Raw genomic sequence first — 19,029 nt, forward strand, 5'->3', positions numbered from 1 at the left:
TGACCTCGGGCATATCAATTGAATGAAAGATTATTTCGTCATTAATTCTGCATTCTGTTCCCAAGACAGATCATTTCAAAAGAGAAAAGATAGAACTAGCCTCTTCTTACTCTGAGTTTGTACCAGAGGGTTTGTTGGCCGCAAGCTGCCGACCTGCCTTTAGCAGTAGTAGAGACGCCGGTAGCTGAGCAGCGGAAAATCCGATCATAACAAGCAGCTGCGTATTGAAACTGCTAGCTAGAACGCTCTTCGCCGCCTCCTGTAGACGGGGACTTAGACTTTCTATCGACTTCACATTCTCAAGGAATAGGTGCAGTTCGTGTGACGTCAAAACACCCTGCAAACGCTGCGCTAGACGACCGTTCAAGATATTAGATGCAATGGCAAGACCAATAGCACCGCCGAGAAAGCGGATCTGAACCACGGTGCCAGTGGCAATGGCTACAACGAAAAGCGACGGACCAGTTAGTCAATGTATCAGTCACCTTACTATCGAGAAGCTTGTCAGGAAAACACATACCCAGGTCTCTGTCCTCGACTATGTATGGTGTCGATAGCACGAGGATACCCATTGTCAGACCCATTCCTGTACCGGCAATCACTAGGTAACCAATATCTGTTGCATGGAAGCCCCTAGAAGCGGTAATGGTAGAGAGAAGCCCAACACCGACAGTATGGACTGTACAGCCCACGAGCAGAGTATAAATAAACGGGATGCGTCCCCTGGCGCTGGCGATATTGACAATAGCTGCGGCAACTGCCGCAACAGCAGAATACCCAATCAAATAGATACCAGCGTCCAAAGGCGACTTGTCCAACAGAAGCTGGGCTTGCTGTGGAACATATACTAGGACGACGTTGTACGGTGCGCCGATGACAAACGAAGAACTAAAAGTGGTGTCAGAAGAACTGTACGATAGCCATGAACTTTAAATGGACTCACATAAGTATTCCCAGCCATGGACGGTCGAAAAGCCATCGCTTGGGGAATATGGGGTCTTTGCCTGGAATGCCCGAGATATACCATTCCCAGGCAAAGAAAGCGATCCATGAAACCCCCGTGAGCACAAGGAGCGCAATGGCGTCCCTTGAGGACCATGAGAATGCCAGATTGGTTTCGTTCAATACGGCGACTATCAAAAATGAGCCAGCCATTATCAAAAGCGACCCCATTATATCGAGATTAGCAAATGAGCGATAAGAGGCTCGTGTTCGAAATGAAGGAGTGTGCTGATCAAGACCGAAGTGTTTGGGCATCGCAGCGATGATAACAACGATTGCAATAACGCACAGGGGTGCACTAATGATCTAATTAGCATACCTTTCAACACAGACGCTGAGCATTCACATACTTAACGAAAAACGTCCATCGCCAGGCCGAGTTTTCCGCAAGAGCACCGCCAACGATTGGGCCTACCAAAGATGCAAAAACAAGGCAAAATGACATGAGACTGCTGTAGATTGGAAGCTTCGTTTTAGGAGTTATCTCGTAGACGCATAGGATAGTCAAAGCGTATGTACCGGCGCCCCCAATTCCTTGGAGTGCTCTGAATATTATACTGCCTCAGTAGTTAGCCTTGGGACAGCAAATGAGCGCAGAACTACGTTAGACCTACAGTTGGTCAACTGTCTGAGCAAACCCACACCCAAAAGAAAATGCGAGCAAAATAACAAGAGCAGCGATTGTGGTTTGTTTCCTGCCGACTATATCGCTGATTTTTGTCCATATTGCCATAGAGCCTAGGAGTAGTATGAGATCAGTAATGAGAGAGATAGAGACTGGGAAGCTATTTCAAGATACTTGTTTCAAGAAAAAAGTAATCCAAAGGGAAGATAAATCATTATAGAACCGCAATTTGAGTCATACCTGTGTATGTGGCCAGATATCCAGTAATAATCCAACTTCTCTTCTCGAAGCCCTCCAGGTCATCTGTGATACTCGTGAGAGCCGAGCTCACAATCGTGACATCCAAATTAGAGAGGAAAAACCCAATTAAGAGTCTATAGAACGTCAGCCTTTCTCATCCGAAATCTGATTTCACTTGACACATACCCTGTGGTGGTGAGCACTAGTCTCCATCCTGTCGGGTAAACAATTTCACTTCCTGGAGAAGGTGCTCTCTGTGCCGACCCCTTTTCCTGTCCGCGCCCCCTAGCGCCGTCTTTGCTAGCCTTATCCGGGGTGGGCTCCGCGAACTTGATGTGGCCAGACATGGTCGGCCTCTCGACAATAGGTGCTTCAGGAGTGGGTGAAGACTGGAGTGACAGCCATCGTTGCAAGAAAGTTTTGAACGTGACCACCTGTCTATGTAGGACCAAGCCCCGCGTATCTTCACCCCAGGGGCTTCATGTGGAACGCAGGAGACGCGCGATGACAGAATGTGGAATATTTACATGCATAAGAAGGATGATCCGCGTCGATCATTGAACCTAGATACGCTGGATTGGGTATGGCTTGGCATAAACTTGCTTTTCTGGGGCATGCGCGACTGAATTTGGGATCTCTGGACTTCTTCTGCGAGTCGGTTTGACGGTACTATTCTCCGACCTTTTGACTGCGATATGGTCTGGGAAAGGAGAGTGAGTCTCGATCACGGGCATTGGTCTCGCGCGATTTATTTTCGTTATCTGAGACAGATTCTCCTTGCTCAGGGCTGACTATGCGCCCCTGAAATATGCATCATGATATACAAGATAGATAAGGTTATCCAATGCATTCAAGTAAGGAGAACTTGTGCACTACCCAGGCGAATTCGGAGAGTAACGCGAGCGGGTAGTTGACTTAGCAACAAATAGACTAAGTCAAGATAACATCTCTGCTCCGTACTTTCACCCCGAACTTGACAGGATAACTAGACGTTCGTCAGCACCCAATGAGATCCGAAGGCAATAGGGAACAAGGGTTGGAGGGCGAGAAACGAAGTAAAACCAGCCCCAGTCCTCCGTACACCGGTCGGCGCCTGAGGCTAAACATGAGTCACCACTCTGACTCTCCATCTCGAGGTCTTACCTAGGCCTCCATCTTCGACAATAGATATCTCCAAGATCAGAAATATTGGAAGGTTGTAAGATGCACCGGAACTAGAACTCCGGACATCGGACTCACAGCTTTGCCCCACTTATCCCGCCATCTACAATAGGACGTTCCATCTGAACGTGCCCTGGTGTCTTTCAAAGAGCTCCGTCTACTTTATGCGTAAGATCCGAAGTAATCAAATCCTGTTCTTGGAAGGTACAGCCGAACTTTACAGGGAGCCTCGTTTACTTTGCAAATCCCGAGATCCCGGCATTGGTATATATTGGCCAGACTGTTGATTTCCCCAAGACACACAATTCAGCCATGCAGAACCAATTTCAACAGGATCTATGGAAGGCCACCCAGGGACCCTGGGTCTCAGGCATTCTCCCTAGCGCCGAGAACCTGGCGCGGGCTAGAGCTTCTCTCCCCGCGACACTTCCAGATACAGGATCCAATCTCGAATCCGTCCAGCGACACATTGTCGATGATATTGTCCCGGCATTCAACGGAGGAAGCCTAAGTGCCAACTACTATGGCTTCGTCACTGGCGGGACTACTCCAGCAGCGCTCTTCGCGGACAACGTTGTATCTGCTTACGACCAGAACGTCCAGGTGCATCTCCCAAATCACTCAATTGTCACCGATGTGGAGTACAACGCACTTGGCCTCCTTTTGGATCTCTTCCGGCTAGACCGTTCTATCTGGCATAACGGAACGTTCACTACTGGTGCCACTGGGAGCAATATCCTTGGCCTAGCATGTGGGCGCGAGTTCATCTTGCAAAAGGCGGCGCAGAGAAAGGACTGTCATCTCCAGAGTGTTGGCGAAGAGGGCTTGTTCGAGGTATTGAATGCACTGGGCCTTTCTGGGGTGCAAGTGTTATCCACGCTGCCACACTCGTCCCTCGTGAAGGCTGCTGGTGTGCTAGGCATCGGTCGTTCCAACGTACACAACATCTGCCGAGCCGACGACCCGCTCCGGTTTGATATTGGTAAGCTTGAGAAAGAACTTGCGAGAACAGACAAGGTCAGCATTGTTGCGATATCTTGCGGAGAGGTCAATACTGGTCGTTTTGCAACAAGTGGTGCGGATTTGAAAGAAATACGCCAGCTGTGCGACAAGTACGGAGCCTGGATGCATGCTGATGCAGCATTTGGGATCTTTGGTCGTGTTCTTGGTGAAAGCCCGGAGTTTGCGACAATCAAGAAGGGCTGCGAAGGAATAGATCTGGTCGACTCGATTACCGGTGACGGCCATAAGCTTCTCAACGTTCCCTACGATTGTGGCTTTTTCTTTACCCGACACCCGAACGTGGCAGGGCAAGTATTCCAAAATGCAAATGCAGCCTACTTGGCTGCTGGAAACTCCGATGGCCCTTCCATCCCCTCGCCTTTAAATATTGGAGTTGAAAACTCTCGCCGATTCAGAGCGTTGCCGGTGTACGCATCGTTGTTGTCGTATGGCAAGTCTGGATACCAAGAAATGCTGGAGCGTCAGATAAGGCTTGCCCGGAAGATCTACGGATGGGTCTTCGAGCATTCTGGGTATACAGCTTTGCCAGAAACATCGTCCAAATCCGAACTGCTCGATCAGACATTTATGACTGTTCTGTTTCGCGCGAATGATGAGAGCTTAAACTGCGAGCTAGGAAGCAAGATCAACGAGAGCTCGCGAATGTTCGTCTCGGGTACCAGCTGGGATGGATCCCCTGCTTGCCGCATTGCAATCTCAAATTGGCGAGTAGATGTGGAGCGAGACTTTGCGCTAGTGACAGACGTGTTGGCAAAGGTTGCCCAGAGCTAGGGGGCTAGTAATACGTGGGCGCAAAAAAAGCAGACTTAGAATCTCAAATATTGGACATTCAACGCTTAAATAATTTTTTGCATCTCTGTAGAGGGTATCAGCGGCGACGACCAGCTCCTCCCATATTCTCAGTGCGGTCAGACATGCTGACGACCTCTCCAATACCCGCGGCCTCTTGCTCATCTTCCAGAGCCATGATTTCCTCTCGGCTATCCCACCACTTTTCTTCGGCCAGAGAGAACGCTGCCTTGCGCAGTTCCTTGACAGTACTGCCACCGGACTCTTCCCTCTCCTTGACAATTCCCATCATGATATTCTGCCATTCTTCAGAAGTGCGGCTGAAGAACTCTCGCAAGCTCTCGAATGGCCGAGGCAAAGGTCGGCTGTCATTGACATTTTGCTCTTCTGGTTCCTCGAGTTCGAGTTGCTCCATGTCCTTGCTAACAGATGGCACATCCGTCGGAGCAGGCGAAGGAGCATCGAGAGACATCGCTTCGGCCTCAGCCTCATCATCTTCGTCCATTTCCTCGTCGTCATCATCGTCATCCATGTCTTCGTCACTGTCTTCGGCTTCCTTCAAGAGGTTCCAATTCTCAGGCTCCCTGTAGAATATCTCCTTGACGCCGTCCAGTTTGACTAGATCAATGGAATACATATCGTCGAAAGTGAATTCTCGGTCACCCTTTTCAAACGTACCACCAAAGATGAATAGGGTATCATCTTGCACTGCTAGCTGAGCATTGAATCGCCGATGGGGCATATCGAAGCGAACAACTGAGGGCTGTGCGGGCTCCACAGGTTCTTCGGGCTGAGGCGTGCTTGTTTCCATATCATCATCTTCATTGTCCCGGATTCCAACTTTAGCTTCCAGGGCTTTCAGGTTTGCCAAAAGCTCCTCCTCGTCCGCCTTGCCCCTATTTTTAGACTTGGCATTTTGGTTTGCCTGCTGCTTTTTGCCGGGCGCGCGGGGACGTCGAAGACTCAACGGGAAGAAACGGTTTCTGTCGGTGGTCCAAGCGAAGAGAGTATCGAAGAATTCGCTTTCGATACCCTCCTCGCTTAGTTCCACGTCGTGAACACCACCGAACATGATTCCTCGGCCCTTGTGGTATGCCATGGTAGTGCCAACACGGGGCGGATTGGGCGTATTAGCGGGCTTCTTTCGTCGCTCCCATCGAACTGTAGGTGCGGTTGACGATGGAGCCTCAGCTGTAGGGGGCGTGACTCTCAAGAACCAAGTATCCTGGTGAACCATGGGGCGGAGAGCCATCTTCTGGGGACCACCGCCCTTGCCTTGCTTACCACCACCCGCAGCTGCCTTCACTCGGGAGTAGCCTCCATAGAGAACTGCCCCAGTATCGTGCGGTAGCAGAGAGAATGATGAGCGAGGATCGGGCTTTTGGGAAGCAAGGGTTAACGCGGGGTTGTGCCAGGTATACTGGTTACAATCATAGATCCACAGGTCTTGCAAGTACTTAGTCTGCTGGGAAGTATCTTGGAATCCACCAAAGAGGATGATGTAGTTCTGTCTCGGTGTTAGCTCCAATGGAAAACATAGAAGCTGAAATTGAAACACATACCTTGAAATAGGTCATGCGGTGACCACTTCTAGCAGGAGGGCCTTTTCCTTTAACCTCGAGCCGAGTCCATTCTCTTGTGGCTGTGTCTAAGTGCCAAAAGTCATTGTAGTGATAGAACGTGCCTTGCTTCGGCGACGAGAACTCTCCTGCTGATAGTTAGTCTCTGCATCAAAAAAAAAAAAAAAAAAAAATTTAATACATCCAGCAAGACAATCGTACCTCCAAACATATAGATGCCTCCGGAGTTTCCTCCTCGGCACCATGCATGACCACTTCGAGGAAGTGGACTGTTGGGACTAGTAACCTCTCTCCATTCGCCGCGGTCAATCAAATAGACGAAAAGGTTATTGAAGAAGGTGGCATGCGTCCCGTCGAAGTATTCTCCACCGAAAAGCAACAGCTCATTTCGGTTCGACGGAGATGCTAGCAGGGTTGAAGACGAACGTGGGACCGGTGGCTCAGAGGGAACTTCAGTAACCTTCAAGAATTTGGCCTGCTCTTCGGCGTACTGGGCCAGAATGGCATCTAGGTCTGCGTCTTCAGCATCGCTGTCTGCATCTTTGCCCTTGGCTTTAGATCTCTTCTCTTTCTGTGCGGTCTTCTTTGTCTGCTTTGCCGCTACGCGGTCCTTGTGCTCGGCGGACTTCTTGGTCTTTTTGCCCATTTTGGCTCAATGTTGGATACGAAGGCGAGTTTTCACGATGTTCTTTTCGTGGGGCAGAAATTATGCCTTTCCCCACACTGAATTGCCCCCCTCCAGATCAGATCTATGTCTGTAGGCCTGCTGCGCCCACCACTGAATTTTGTTTATATCCAACTTCGACAATATAAGAACATATAATAAGAATGACTGGCATATACAAGATTTGATGTTCTTAGTCCAATTTGGTCGAGTAACTTTTAGTTGAACGTAGTTGCCTCTATAGATTGATTTTGGTTGACCGCTCACGTGCCGACGCGTCCATATCAGTTTCGCGATTGCCCTCATTACTCCAAACATCAAGATCCACGGCCATGACAGCAACAGGCCCCCATGACGAAGAATAACTTAGCAACTCATCTCAAATGGTTGATAACCCAAGGGAACCCTGTCCAACCCCCTCTGGCGCAAATCAGTTTGCCTGAACGCAACAATCACGTATCACAGCAATCTATTCCCCCCACCGACGAATTCGCGGCCCTCGATGATATCCTTGAAGACGCGGAGAATGAGACGGATATATCAATGGCTAGATTGTTACCTCAATCCGCGAGCAAGCCCCGAATGCTGAGCCGACACGACGCGGTCCCCACCACTACTCCGTCAAGTACGAAGAAACGGGCTTCGCCGAAGCAGTCAAGCGTAGCTCGAGGTATGTGGCAGATTAAGACGAAGCTCGTGGGAAGTATTAAACTGACATGATCCGCACAATTATCAGAGTCCTTCCGAGAACCACCATTATCATCATACAAACCTTCTCGGCCAAAGTCGACTCCATCGCGACCAGAGAGTTTTCACGCGCCTGAACAGGATGAAATCGAATCAATTGATTTGACAGGGGAGCTTGATCGATCCATTCTATCCTCGTCGGAGACTCTCCCAGCTGGTGAGCCGCGTGGGCCGTGGGCAGAAGAAAGCACCCCATGCGCAACTCGCGAGAAACGCGGCAAGAAGCGCAAAAGTGACGAGTATACCTCCGATCTTCTATCGCCCTCGAAACATGCGACGAAAGTGCGGACTGCCTCGAAGGCGGCTCTGTTTCCCGCCACTAAAGCCGTTGTTTCGGAACAGCCCACAATCCCACGTCAGACAACTCAAACAACTCAGACAAATCCCCGAAGCGCGGTGAAACGGCTTGGGCATCATTCACCTGTTGCCCCACGGAGCCATCGAAAACAAGTGATCGCGGACTCAGATGATGACGATGATCTCTTTGACGACTGGCCTGATAATGAAGATCCCGCCGATAAGATGATCTTGGATGCCGAGGGGAGTTTGTACCCAATACTTCCCGAGATGAGTCCAACGGCGGATGAGAAAAAGATTGAGACCAAGCGTTCACGGTTGGACTCTACGCCCAAAGCATCGCTCCCAACTGCGCAACCATCGACCCAGCCAAGGAAAACGACTGTTGTCAAAGACCCTATCCCGTCGACACCTTGGTCGAAGCCATCCAGCTCAGAGGAGAAGGACCCGGATCTTCTGAAGTTTTTGACCCTTGGAAATAATGCCTTCGGGCATGCGATTTCCAAGTTGAAGTCTACTCTGCAGAAGAATTCTGAAATTGTTTACCAACAGGCCATGGAGGGCCAGCCAGTCCCGGAATTGATCGCCGAGAACAAGGCTCTTGTTGCTCAGGTCGAGGCAATTGAATTATTGCAAAAACATCAAAACACCCACAAGGGCTGTGTTTCTCGCAAGCAAGATCTGAAGCAAAACTTGATACGTGTGATCTCACAAGGTCTAGACCCAACAACTATGCCAGAAGAGCTCGCGCAGAGTCGAGCAGTTGAGGCAGAGTTGGAACAAACCGAATCGAAAATCTGTGAGCTCCTATCTCAAGCAAATATTCTCGAGTTAGCGCACGATTGCCCATCTGAGAAACACACTCAGCCCACCGTCGAAGTCCACGCGGTCACACGGGAGCCCCCTATTTTCTCTCCTTCGCGGACCGACTTGAAAACAGAATCCCGTGGCCAGCAGCATTTACCCCGGACAAGTCCTAAGAAAGCCAAAGAGACAAATCGGGCAAGTAGCTATGAAAACTGTATTTCGCGGAATATGGGCACGCCGCCATTAGATTCGATGGAGCTCGATGAGTTCGACTGGAATGTCAGCGACGATGACATATTAGAGGCAGCAGAGGGCTTCGATGGGGCTGATCAGATACCCGTCCGCGAGCAAGCCACTCAAAACCGCAGGGTTTTCGCAGAGACGTCTGGCAACGTTCCTAAAGCCCCCGTCCCGAAGAAGTCGCCCGGTCATAGCGCCTTTTGGTCAAACCATCCATGGTCTCAAGAAGTAAGGAAAGTGTTGAAAGAGCGATTCCATCTCCGCGGATTCCGACCCAATCAGCTTGAAGCAATCGATGCGACACTTGCTGGCAAAGATACTTTCATTCTCATGCCTACTGGAGGAGGAAAGTCTCTATGTTATCAATTACCTTCTGTGGTAACGGGTGGACGCACCACAGGGGTAACAATCGTTATATCCCCATTGTTGAGTCTGATGGAGGATCAGGTATCACACCTGCGGAAACTGAACATTAAGGCCTTCATGGTCAACGGCGACACCAACCCGGAGGAAAAATCCTGGATCATGAGCCAGCTCTCGAACGCAGCTGGCGAGGGGATGGAGGTCTTGTACATTACTCCTGAGATGCTCAGTAAAAGCCAAGCCTTGATCAGAGCCCTTGAGAAGCTTCACGGAAGAAACAGACTAGCACGCCTCGTCATCGACGAGGCTCACTGCGTCAGCCAATGGGGACACGATTTCCGACCTGATTACAAGGAGCTAGGAGAGGTTCGAGCCAGGTTCCCTGGTGTACCAGTCATGGCCTTGACGGCCACCGCCACTGAGAATGTCAAAGTTGACGTGATGCATAATCTTAAAATCACTGACTGTGAAGTGTTCTTGCAAAGTTTTAACCGTCCTAACCTCACCTACGAGGTACGGTCGAAGGGAAAGAATGACGAGGTTCTGGCCAGCATGGCGGAGACCATTACAAGCTCATATCAGAATCAGTGCGGAATTATCTACTGCCTCTCGCGAAAGACATGCGACAAGGTTGCAGAGGATCTACAGAAGAAGTACCACCTCAAGGCGCTCGCTTATCATGCCGGTATGTCAGCCAAGGTAAAATCGGAAGCTCAGAGGAAGTGGCAGATGGGCCGGGTGCATATCATTGTTGCCACCATTGCATTCGGAATGGGAATTGACAAGGCCGATGTGCGATTCGTCATGCACCACAGTATCCCGAAGAGTCTCGAGGGGTATTATCAAGAAACCGGTCGTGCTGGTCGAGACGGCAAACGTTCTGGCTGCTATCTTTACTTCGGATACAAAGACACAGCAACCTTGAAGCGGATGATCGATGCAGGAGATGGCAATGGTCAGCAAAAGGCTCGTCAAAAACAGATGTTGCGAAACGTGGTTCAATATTGTGAGAACCGTAGCGATTGCAGACGAGTGCAAGTCCTCGCCTATTTTGCGGAATACTTCCGCCGAGAGGACTGCAACAACACTTGTGATAACTGCAAGTCCGATCTGGTGTTTGAGCTCCATGACTTTACTGAACAGGCGTCCTGGGCCATCAAGATTGTGCGACAATTCCAGAACGCAAAGGAGAAGGTGACTGTGCTATACTGCAGTGACATACTTCGCGGGGACTGCAAACGGCCTAAAGCTCCAGAGCATCGCATGATGCCGGGATACGGGAAGGGATCTGACCTCGACCGTGGAGCAGCCGAACGTCTGTTCTACCGGCTGCTGGGTGAAGACGCATTGGCCGAAGACAATGTGATCAATAAAAATGATTTTGCTATTCAATATCTCATTCTCGGCCGCCGTGCGGCAGAGTATGAGAGTGGGCAGCGAAAGATGAAACTACTGGTTCGCGCGTCGCCGAATAGCAAGGCTAAAGGCAAGAGCAAACCTTCGGCTGCCGCACAGAAGAAAAAGTCTGGCGGCGATCCTCAGTCCACCATGGTCTCTTCTCCAGTGCAAGCTGCCCAAGACCGCCGCCTTGACCGTTATCAATATACCGGTGTTCCAGCTGCACGTCTCTCGGTCGATGAGGATAGTGATGGCTTCGAGCCGATTCGAACCACCGGCAAGCCTCGCCGCGCAAACACACACGAAATGGGCCCTCCAATCACCAGCGATCAGAAATTGGATCAACTTGATCATATGCATCGTGTAGTTGTGGAGGACTTCCAAGAGCATGCCAAAATCATGCTTCAAGATGTGAGTAATCGCCGTAGTTATCGGCACACCATCAAGAAACTGACAGTTGTTTATAGCTTGTCGTTAAGAAGGGCCTTCGGTGCCAACCGTTCTCTGATCAGGTACTACGTGATATGGGCATCTCCTTCCCCTCAAGTAAATACTCTTCTTTCATCAATTTGGAACACCAAGCTAACAACGAGATAGATCTTACTGAGCTTTCTGCGATCCCGGGAATCGACCAAGATAAGGTGAAGCGCTATGGCCGGCAGATCCTGGGACTGGTTGATAATGCAAAGCGGCGCTACCTGGAAATGAAGCAGGAAGCAGAGACCGGCGGCATTGTTCCGGATCCCAACCACCATAATGTCATCAATCTCAGCAGCAGTGATGAGTATAGTGACGACGACTTGTTCATGGATGATGTTTCTGTCTTCAATCTGGACAATCCTGTTTCAACCGCACCCAGCAATGCGGCTGAAAATATCACAAGCCGTTACTTCCCTCCAGCAGCATCTCCGGGGTATGACTCTGGTGACGACTGGGAATCAGGTACTGCGCCTTCCGGCTCGAAGAGTCGCAAGCGCCAGCCTGCTAGTGGAAAACGACCGTCAAGGCGTAAATATGGCTCCGCTGGCAGCTGGAAGGGCAAAAGCGCACGACCAAAGGCCAAATCCGGCGATCGTCCTACAAGCCAGTCATCTGCCCCGCGAAAGAATGCCAGGGCCAAAACGCCAAAGTCTACGATTGGAATGATGCCTATTTGAAGTTTTTGTTATTGTTCTGTCCTCACCTCTTGTCGGGTTGTTTATGATTGATTCAGCGTTTTCACAAGCATCTCTAGGTGTTCTTTTCTCACGGTTCATAGGGAGTCATTTGGAGGTCAGGGTTATGTAGTATTTGACATGTTTACAAAGGACCGGGATATGAGAAGATACACATTCATGAAGCAATAATACCATTTTGTCACTCAATCATGGAAACTCTCCACATTCAATGCCCCAGTGAGCGGCCAAAATCAATTAATCGAAGCCGCCTCGCATCTCGAGGGTGAAACTGCGCGACCTTGGCTCTCACGAGAAATCTCGAAGACGCCGAGTCGCGCTCCAAATCAATATAGGAGTCGGCCTCCAACATAGCGTCGAGAAGACCGTGCATCTCCTTCGCAGCTGCCTCTCTCTTGTTTATGGGAGCCTCCTCCGCATTGCGTTTCATAAACGTATCAATCCGCTGCTGTGTTCCATCCTCTGTTTCTGCCGGCTCTTTCTGCTTCTTAGGCTTGCCGTGTGCTGTATAACCGGCCTTTAGCGTAGCATCCGACACTTCGAAAGCATCGCCCACAGTCGGGCCGCCCAGATCCTCAGCAGCAAGCATTGGGGCAAGAGTGTCATCGATGAACTTATCCAACGAGACCTTGAGGCTCGCTGACGTGCGGTCCAGTTCTTTATTTTGCTTTTTCTGTAGGGCAAGCTGCTCGCGTGCCACCTGCGACGGAGTTTGCTCCTCCTTTCTCGTGTTCGCATTGCGGATTCTCTGGATCCGCTCTCGCAGTCCGCTTGCGATTGATTGAGAATCGCGTAGATTGGCCTCTTCGACCCGCGAGCGCTCTCGGTCTACAGACAGCTGTTCGGCGGTCATTTTGACAGAGATCTTGTTTTCTTGGACAAGCCGCGCGGTTTCTTCAATGGCTAGAAGTGATGGCAATACCGAGTCTGTTGCTGGGAGCTCGTCATCGGACTTGAGAAGCGAGTCGTATGCTTTTTTGGCCCGCCGGGCTTGGGAGATGCGGGCCCAGGAATCAGTGCCCGTTTCTGTTAGGTCAAGGGAATTGCGCTCCCGCAGCTATAACACATGTCAGTCGAGGGAGTCTACTATAATGAGAATCTAACATGCCTTGTTCAATTCATCCTGCTGACGTTTGACTTGCTCTTGAAGCCCTTGCAAGGTTGCATCTAAACGTCGCGTGTAGACATGCAATGCAGTCCCACTGAGAGGTTCTTTTGATGACTCTTGCTCTGCTTCTAGGCGCTTTTCTGCGAATTTCTGGATCTTCCGCACGGTTTGGTCGGAGATATCCATGCTTATTTTGGCGGAGTGACGCGAAATGCAAATATTTTCTTCTAGAAGTACGAAAAATACTTTTAATTAGAGCTCGATTGCCATATAGACTTGCTGTAAAGTGTTTGATTGAAACTTTGGAGGCAATCAAAATATTGAACACGAGACGAGATGCATCACGCCCATGCAACATTCGCGTCGACGTCATGTGACCAAGCTTCACCCTCGACTTCCTTCCCCCATCGCCAACTTCATCTCTTCTCCTTTTAATCACCGCGATCTCATTTCATCGCCTTCATCAATTCCATTACCCCCACGTTTCTTCGAGATTTCATTAGATTCTCGCCAGTGAAGCTATTAACTCGTTGATTACGAGTTTAGCCCGCACCCTTGACCTCAGATTCAGACGTTATCGGAGGCTACAGTGTGGTACGGCAGGCAACGGTTTCTGGCGCTTGATATTCTACTTGCCTCATTTCCTATTTCCCATCGCGTTCTCCCAAGGATCCCATCTCCACCCTTTTCGCTTCCTCATCATTTCGAGCATCTCGGCAACCCCCGTGAAGCTTCCCCGGTTTTGACAGCAAAGCCCTCACTTGAATCTGCACTTTCTCCCGTCTTACATCGGCACTTCCTCAGTACCACCTTTCCTTCACAGCCTCTCCAATCTTCTCAAAGCACCAATCTCCCCTTCCGATCGCCAGCACCAGCACCTTCCGTGGGAAATTCTGGTGTACATAAAACGATCATAAAAGAAGAAAGCAGATTTCATTCTTGACACCTTCCGATTTCACTTGTAAGTGAAAAGAAAGCAGCACGGACCATCCAAGATGTCGGCTTCTCCTTCCAACCTTCAGTCGACCAAGCGTCCTCTCGAGGACCCTTCGTCGCCATCCGGTCCCAATGACCAGCCCGAGGCCAAGCGCCCGGCGCTAGACAAAGTAGTCAAGAGCGACGCCGAGGCGGAAACAGATGTATCCAGTAGCCAGGTTCCTGCTGTCGAAGGTGCCAAGGATACCCAGGGAGATACCGTGGTTCCCGATGCGCCCAATGGCAAGGGTCTCCCTGACACCCAGCCCATCCAATCCACAGCTTCCCAGGCCGACCGAGCGGCTTCTGATCAGCCCCCACAGGACGAGTCGAGCTGGGTTCATATTCGTGCGGTGATCTCCAGCCCGGAGGCAGCCACCGTGATTGGAAAGGGAGGTGAGAACGTGTCCCAGATCCGCCGTCTGTCCGGTGCCAAGTGCACTGTCAGTGATTATTCTCGGGGTGCAGTGGAGCGTATCCTGACCGTCAGCGGTCCCCAGGATGCTGCTGCCAAGGTAGGTCCTTTCTTTCCGTTCAATGGGTTTGTTACGAGGTTCGATTGCTAATCACGAATATTAGGCGTTTGGTTTGATCATCCGTACCCTTAACAATGAACCTCTCGAGGCCGCTTCTACTGCCCAATCCAAGACGTACCCTCTGCGTTTGCTAATTCCTCACATTCTAATTGGCTCCATCATCGGCAAGGGTGGCAGCCGCATTCGTGAGATCCAGGAGGCTTCCGGCGCTCGCCTGAATGCCTCGGATGCTTGCCTCCCTCTGTCCACGGAACGGTCCCTCGTCATCCTCGGTGTTGCGGATGCCGTCCACATTGCTACCTACTATGTCGCCGTCACCTTGGTCGAACAGCTATCTGAGCGTTACGGTGGTCCCGCAGCTTCGGCATATGCCACTCGCAGCGGTGGTCCTGCCGGTGCTGTCCCTGGTGGTATGCAAGTTGTTCCGTACGTTCCTCAGCCGGCCGGCGGCCAATACGGCCACCCCGATACGTTCAAGCGTCACCACCCTCACCCCAACCGTGCCGGTGGCGGTGCTTACGGTGTTCCCTACCTTCACGGCCAGCCAGCTCCTGCCCCTGTCCCTCAGACCCCGATGCACTTCCCCGCCGCTCCCCAGGCCCCTTACGGTGGTGCAGGCCCTCACCAGCCCGCTCCCTTTGTTGGCGGCCCCCAGCAACCTACCCCTGGCCGTGGACCTCCAACAGCCCCTGCTCCCGTGGGCGCTGCCATGCCCGGTCAGCCGCTGACTCAGCAGATCTACATCCCCAATGACATGGTTGGCGCCATCATCGGCAAGGGTGGTGCTAAAATTAACGAGATACGTCACCTCAGCGGCAGTGTGATCAAGATCAATGAGCCCCAGGAGAGCAGCAATGAGCGTCTGGTTACTATCACCGGTACCGCGGAGTGCAATCAGATGGCTCTGTACATGCTCTATTCCCGACTTGGTTCGTCTTCCCCTTCCCCAGGTGAATCCCCTTGTGCCTAGGTTCTAATGGATGAATCAGAGAGTGAAAAACACCGGATCTAAGTCTAGCAGCGCAACCTAGTACGCTTGCTACGAGAGTCTTATTGCGGGGTTCTGCCCAAAATTTTACGGTGGTTAACGAAGTCTCTTTTTCTTTGCCTTCGATTCTCTCATGGTGTTATTCCTTTTTTTGCTTTTTCTTACTTTCTCGTTGTATCTTATTCCAAGGCGCTGATTGACTTTCTGCCTTTTCTAATAACAATTCCCGCAATTATCCCTTGAATCAAGTAGCCCTTTTCCCATTCCACTACCTGCTCTAATTATCACCGACATATCCTATGACCCACGCAACAGCTCAAACTACATCCACGTCCCAACACTAATCCACGACACCTCGCTCTCCTTTGTTTCTTTCTCTTCTTATCTCGATTCGAGCCCCTAGCCCTCGATCTTTTGAAAACTAACATGTTTCATCTCCAACCCAGGAATAGGTGCCAGCATCTTCTCCCTCAGAGGCGCAATACTCTGAACAAATTTCTCTGTCTCCTTGGCCTTGAGATGCACCTCTATACTTTCCCAGCCAACAGCGAGGAGGTGAGCGAAAGCTTCCCCAGTCGGACTCTTCTCGTGCGGCAGCTTACTCGGCCGGTCAATATGCCCCATCGACCACGACCGTGGCCCCGCTGACTGTGGCAGCTGTTCGACCATCGTGGTGCGGAAGTTGATCAAGTCAGCGTTGATCTGCTTTAACGCTGGCACTTCAAGGTCGCTTCGGAAAGACAGCGTGCACAGCTCAGTCACGGGGTTTTTTGTTAGTGTTTCTGTGATGGAGAGTGGAGGGCTGAACGTGACGCGGAGAGATGATGGCGGCTGAGGATTGTCTGGGGCCAGGAATGGCTCAAGAAGTTGGATGTTTATTGTGCTACGGGGGTCGGTCCAGTCTATTGGTTTGGGTTAGGCCGTATGTTGTAGAATTGTAGGGGTGTGGGTATATATTGTAGTTTGAGAGTTGTTGAAAGGGATGCTGAACTCACCTACAACCCAGACGATGGTGTCTTCGTCTTCGGACGTGCGTCCCCAGGATGAGTGCTGATGACCGCTTTGATGCTTGGTCGTGATGAAGATCCTCATAAGAGCCTCGCCTTCCTCGTTGGTGGGGTCTTCAGGCTTAACGGACGATTTGACGCGAAAGAAGGTAACCTGACTAACGGTTTGAGACATGTTGGGTTGCTTTTTCTTTTTCCAATGATAGTATGATTGGGAGAGAGGTACCTAGGTAGACCTGGAGTTATCAAAATACAGGTGACTGATGTCACGGGCACATGATGTCACTGGCCATACAATCCCAATTAGGAAACTGCGTTGGCTCCTTCCTTCCTTCCTTTGTTCCTTCGTCCCTTCCTATTTCGTGTAGTGAGTACCTTCCCCAGTAGACAGTCATGGCCAACCTTCGAGGTACTTGGTTGTCTCCTTTCCTCTCCTCTCTCTCTTCTTTCTCTTCTTTCTCTTCTCGTCTCTCTCCTTGACAGCCACACAAAATGTCCTGGTCATCCATTCCCTTCCCACACGTAAAAATTCTACTGTTCTTCTTGGCTACGGGTCTAGGCCAACTCTTATCCCCTAGTGTCACAATCTGCGTGTTGGAATGGTTATTCTTCTGGCACCTTCTGTCTTGGCTCGCGCTGGCACATATCCTCGGACTATTGATCTTGTGGTTTCATCTCCTATCATATACCGAAGACCATGCCATACATGTGTATTATCAATGGTTGCGGACACTGGTGAACTCCCAAATCCAACGATTTCCACATCGCCCTCACCTCGCCTGAGCATGTCTTCCGAGTACATCTGGTTCCTCGGTGAAATCGAACCCTCATCCTGAAAACCGCCTGCGCAGCTGCAATGAGGAGATAGTCGAATGCGAGTGCAGTTTCATTGTCGCAACATGATGTTGGGTAAGAGGGTGCACATAATGTCTTTTATGATGTCTGATCTCTGCTCCTTTAATACTCTAGATCCTTTAATATTTCAGGCACTTGGCTAATGTACCCTTTAGTTACTTTTTCGATTTGAGAGCCGGTTGTCTTTCAACCAAATGGCATTTCATGAATTACGTGGTGGAGGTTCAACTTCGTCGATCTACTCGAATTCGGACTGTGGTGTTCGATCAATATGGGTCAATGGGCTAGGACTTACGGGTTATGTGCTATTCGCTACATCTGAAACTTTGCGTCTTTCTTGGATATCTTTTTTTTCTCCCCTTTCCAACATAGCTGCTTTATTCATCTGTCAGATACCCTCAGTTGACTGCATACATCATACCTCTTGCCTTACTTAGTCTGATACTCGCAATCTACCAACAGAACAATACTTTCTATATGTATGATGGCTCTGGTAGAACTGTTTCCTCCCTCGAACTAAGGGAAAATCACACTCCGGTCAAGATAAATCCTGCCTGTCATGATTTCTGCGTGCCACCATTGAGCCAGAGTCTTAGCCTGATCCCTGACTGCATCGTTGTGTTCCTCGCCCCTGGGGATCCCAACTACTGGAAGCGAGAGACACAGGTGTCTCTGGTAATGCTGGGCACTAGCTGAAGTACTAGTCTCAGCATGTCCGATCTGATGAACTACCCAATCCATCAGCTGTTCATCCGTATGGGTAAACTTCATTGCTTCAGGGAATTCGATGGTAACCCAAAGAGCTGCATCATCTTCGGGGTCCACCAGACGTTCCCGTGCCATGAAAGGGCATCTATCACTTGCGCGTCCTGCCATTCTGTTGGTAGATAAGATTGGTTAAAGGAGACTAGGCTTTGCTGGAGAGTTCTCTGGAGGAATACTGGTGGTGCTTGTGGTGTGGATGTAGAGACTCGAGGGCATTGCCAATGCCTTTTATATTGTTCTACCACGTCGGCTGGAACAAAGACGTCTTACCATTCATTGATATAATAGCTTTGAATAAGAAGTCTTTGATTAACCGATGAAACCAGTTTTGTTCTATCTTAATGCGTAAAGATGTGCGTTTCCTTTGCCTATTTTTACCTTGTCCCGACTTATCATTGTTTTACTTTGCCAGTTAAAGATGCGTCTCAAGATACAGGGTTGATCAGGAGGTAAGCTTACACAATGAACCGCATGTAGATAGGGCTTCCATTTGATAGCTAACTTAGCCACTCACTGTGGCGCTGAAAAAAAAAACCGCTACATACGTATGTGCATGCCATGACTCCCTGGCCCAATTAAGACCACCAGATACCAATCCACGCTGAAAGCAAATTCCCCAAATATCGGATCAGAATCTTTAGAGAACCAAATGAAAGCAAATGAAAAGAAATGAGAAGAAACTGG

The 19,029-nt window shown here is 50.2% G+C and overlaps 8 protein-coding genes across 8 annotated transcripts; 3 read left to right on the forward strand and 5 right to left on the reverse strand.

The window, feature by feature from the left end:
- Positions 1–112: 112 nt before the first annotated feature.
- On the reverse strand, positions 113–2,214 carry N7525_001536 (uncharacterized protein; the record flags this gene model as incomplete). Its single annotated transcript, XM_002557812.2, has 7 exons — positions 113–441; positions 521–888; positions 944–1,300; positions 1,353–1,559; positions 1,617–1,740; positions 1,868–2,001; positions 2,054–2,214. Coding segments are annotated over 7 exons (1,680 nt in total), but the record flags the coding sequence as incomplete, so codon positions are not given.
- Positions 2,215–3,340: 1,126 nt separating this feature from the next.
- N7525_001537 (pyridoxal phosphate-dependent decarboxylase family protein) lies at positions 3,341–4,822 on the forward strand (the record flags this gene model as incomplete). Its single annotated transcript, XM_002557811.1, has 1 exon — positions 3,341–4,822. One exon carries the CDS (start codon positions 3,341–3,343, stop codon positions 4,820–4,822), a length of 1,482 nt encoding a protein of 493 aa, XP_002557857.1.
- A 97-nt stretch (positions 4,823–4,919) lies between these two features.
- N7525_001538 (putative Kelch repeats protein) lies at positions 4,920–7,066 on the reverse strand (the record flags this gene model as incomplete). Its single annotated transcript, XM_002557810.1, has 3 exons — positions 4,920–6,347; positions 6,403–6,548; positions 6,622–7,066. 3 exons carry the CDS (start codon positions 7,064–7,066, stop codon positions 4,920–4,922), a joined length of 2,019 nt encoding a protein of 672 aa, XP_002557856.1.
- Positions 7,067–7,435: 369 nt separating this feature from the next.
- N7525_001539 (uncharacterized protein) lies at positions 7,436–12,093 on the forward strand (the record flags this gene model as incomplete). The annotated part of the gene is made up of 4 exons (XM_061211941.1): positions 7,436–7,754; positions 7,821–11,347; positions 11,404–11,482; positions 11,534–12,093. 4 exons carry the CDS (start codon positions 7,436–7,438, stop codon positions 12,091–12,093), a joined length of 4,485 nt encoding a protein of 1,494 aa, XP_061071167.1.
- A 226-nt stretch (positions 12,094–12,319) lies between these two features.
- N7525_001540 (uncharacterized protein) lies at positions 12,320–13,405 on the reverse strand (the record flags this gene model as incomplete). The annotated part of the gene is made up of 2 exons (XM_061211942.1): positions 12,320–13,168; positions 13,250–13,405. 2 exons carry the CDS (start codon positions 13,403–13,405, stop codon positions 12,320–12,322), a joined length of 1,005 nt encoding a protein of 334 aa, XP_061071168.1.
- Positions 13,406–14,214: 809 nt separating this feature from the next.
- On the forward strand, positions 14,215–15,700 carry N7525_001541 (telomere maintenance protein PBP2; the record flags this gene model as incomplete). Its single annotated transcript, XM_002557808.1, has 2 exons — positions 14,215–14,709; positions 14,774–15,700. The coding sequence occupies 2 exons, from the start codon at positions 14,215–14,217 to the stop codon at positions 15,698–15,700; spliced, it is 1,422 nt and encodes a 473-aa protein (XP_002557854.1).
- A 417-nt stretch (positions 15,701–16,117) lies between these two features.
- Positions 16,118–16,900, reverse strand: N7525_001542 (uncharacterized protein; the record flags this gene model as incomplete). The annotated part of the gene is made up of 2 exons (XM_002557807.1): positions 16,118–16,620; positions 16,714–16,900. 2 exons carry the CDS (start codon positions 16,898–16,900, stop codon positions 16,118–16,120), a joined length of 690 nt encoding a protein of 229 aa, XP_002557853.1.
- A 1,196-nt stretch (positions 16,901–18,096) lies between these two features.
- Positions 18,097–18,456, reverse strand: N7525_001543 (uncharacterized protein; the record flags this gene model as incomplete). Its single annotated transcript, XM_061211943.1, has 1 exon — positions 18,097–18,456. The coding sequence occupies one exon, from the start codon at positions 18,454–18,456 to the stop codon at positions 18,097–18,099; it is 360 nt and encodes a 119-aa protein (XP_061071169.1).
- Positions 18,457–19,029: the final 573 nt, after the last annotated feature.

This window comes from Penicillium rubens, assembly GCF_028828025.1.
Source record: "Penicillium rubens strain IBT 27055 chromosome Unknown utg000001l_segment0_segment0, whole genome shotgun sequence".
Lineage (NCBI taxonomy): Eukaryota > Fungi > Ascomycota > Eurotiomycetes > Eurotiales > Aspergillaceae > Penicillium > Penicillium rubens.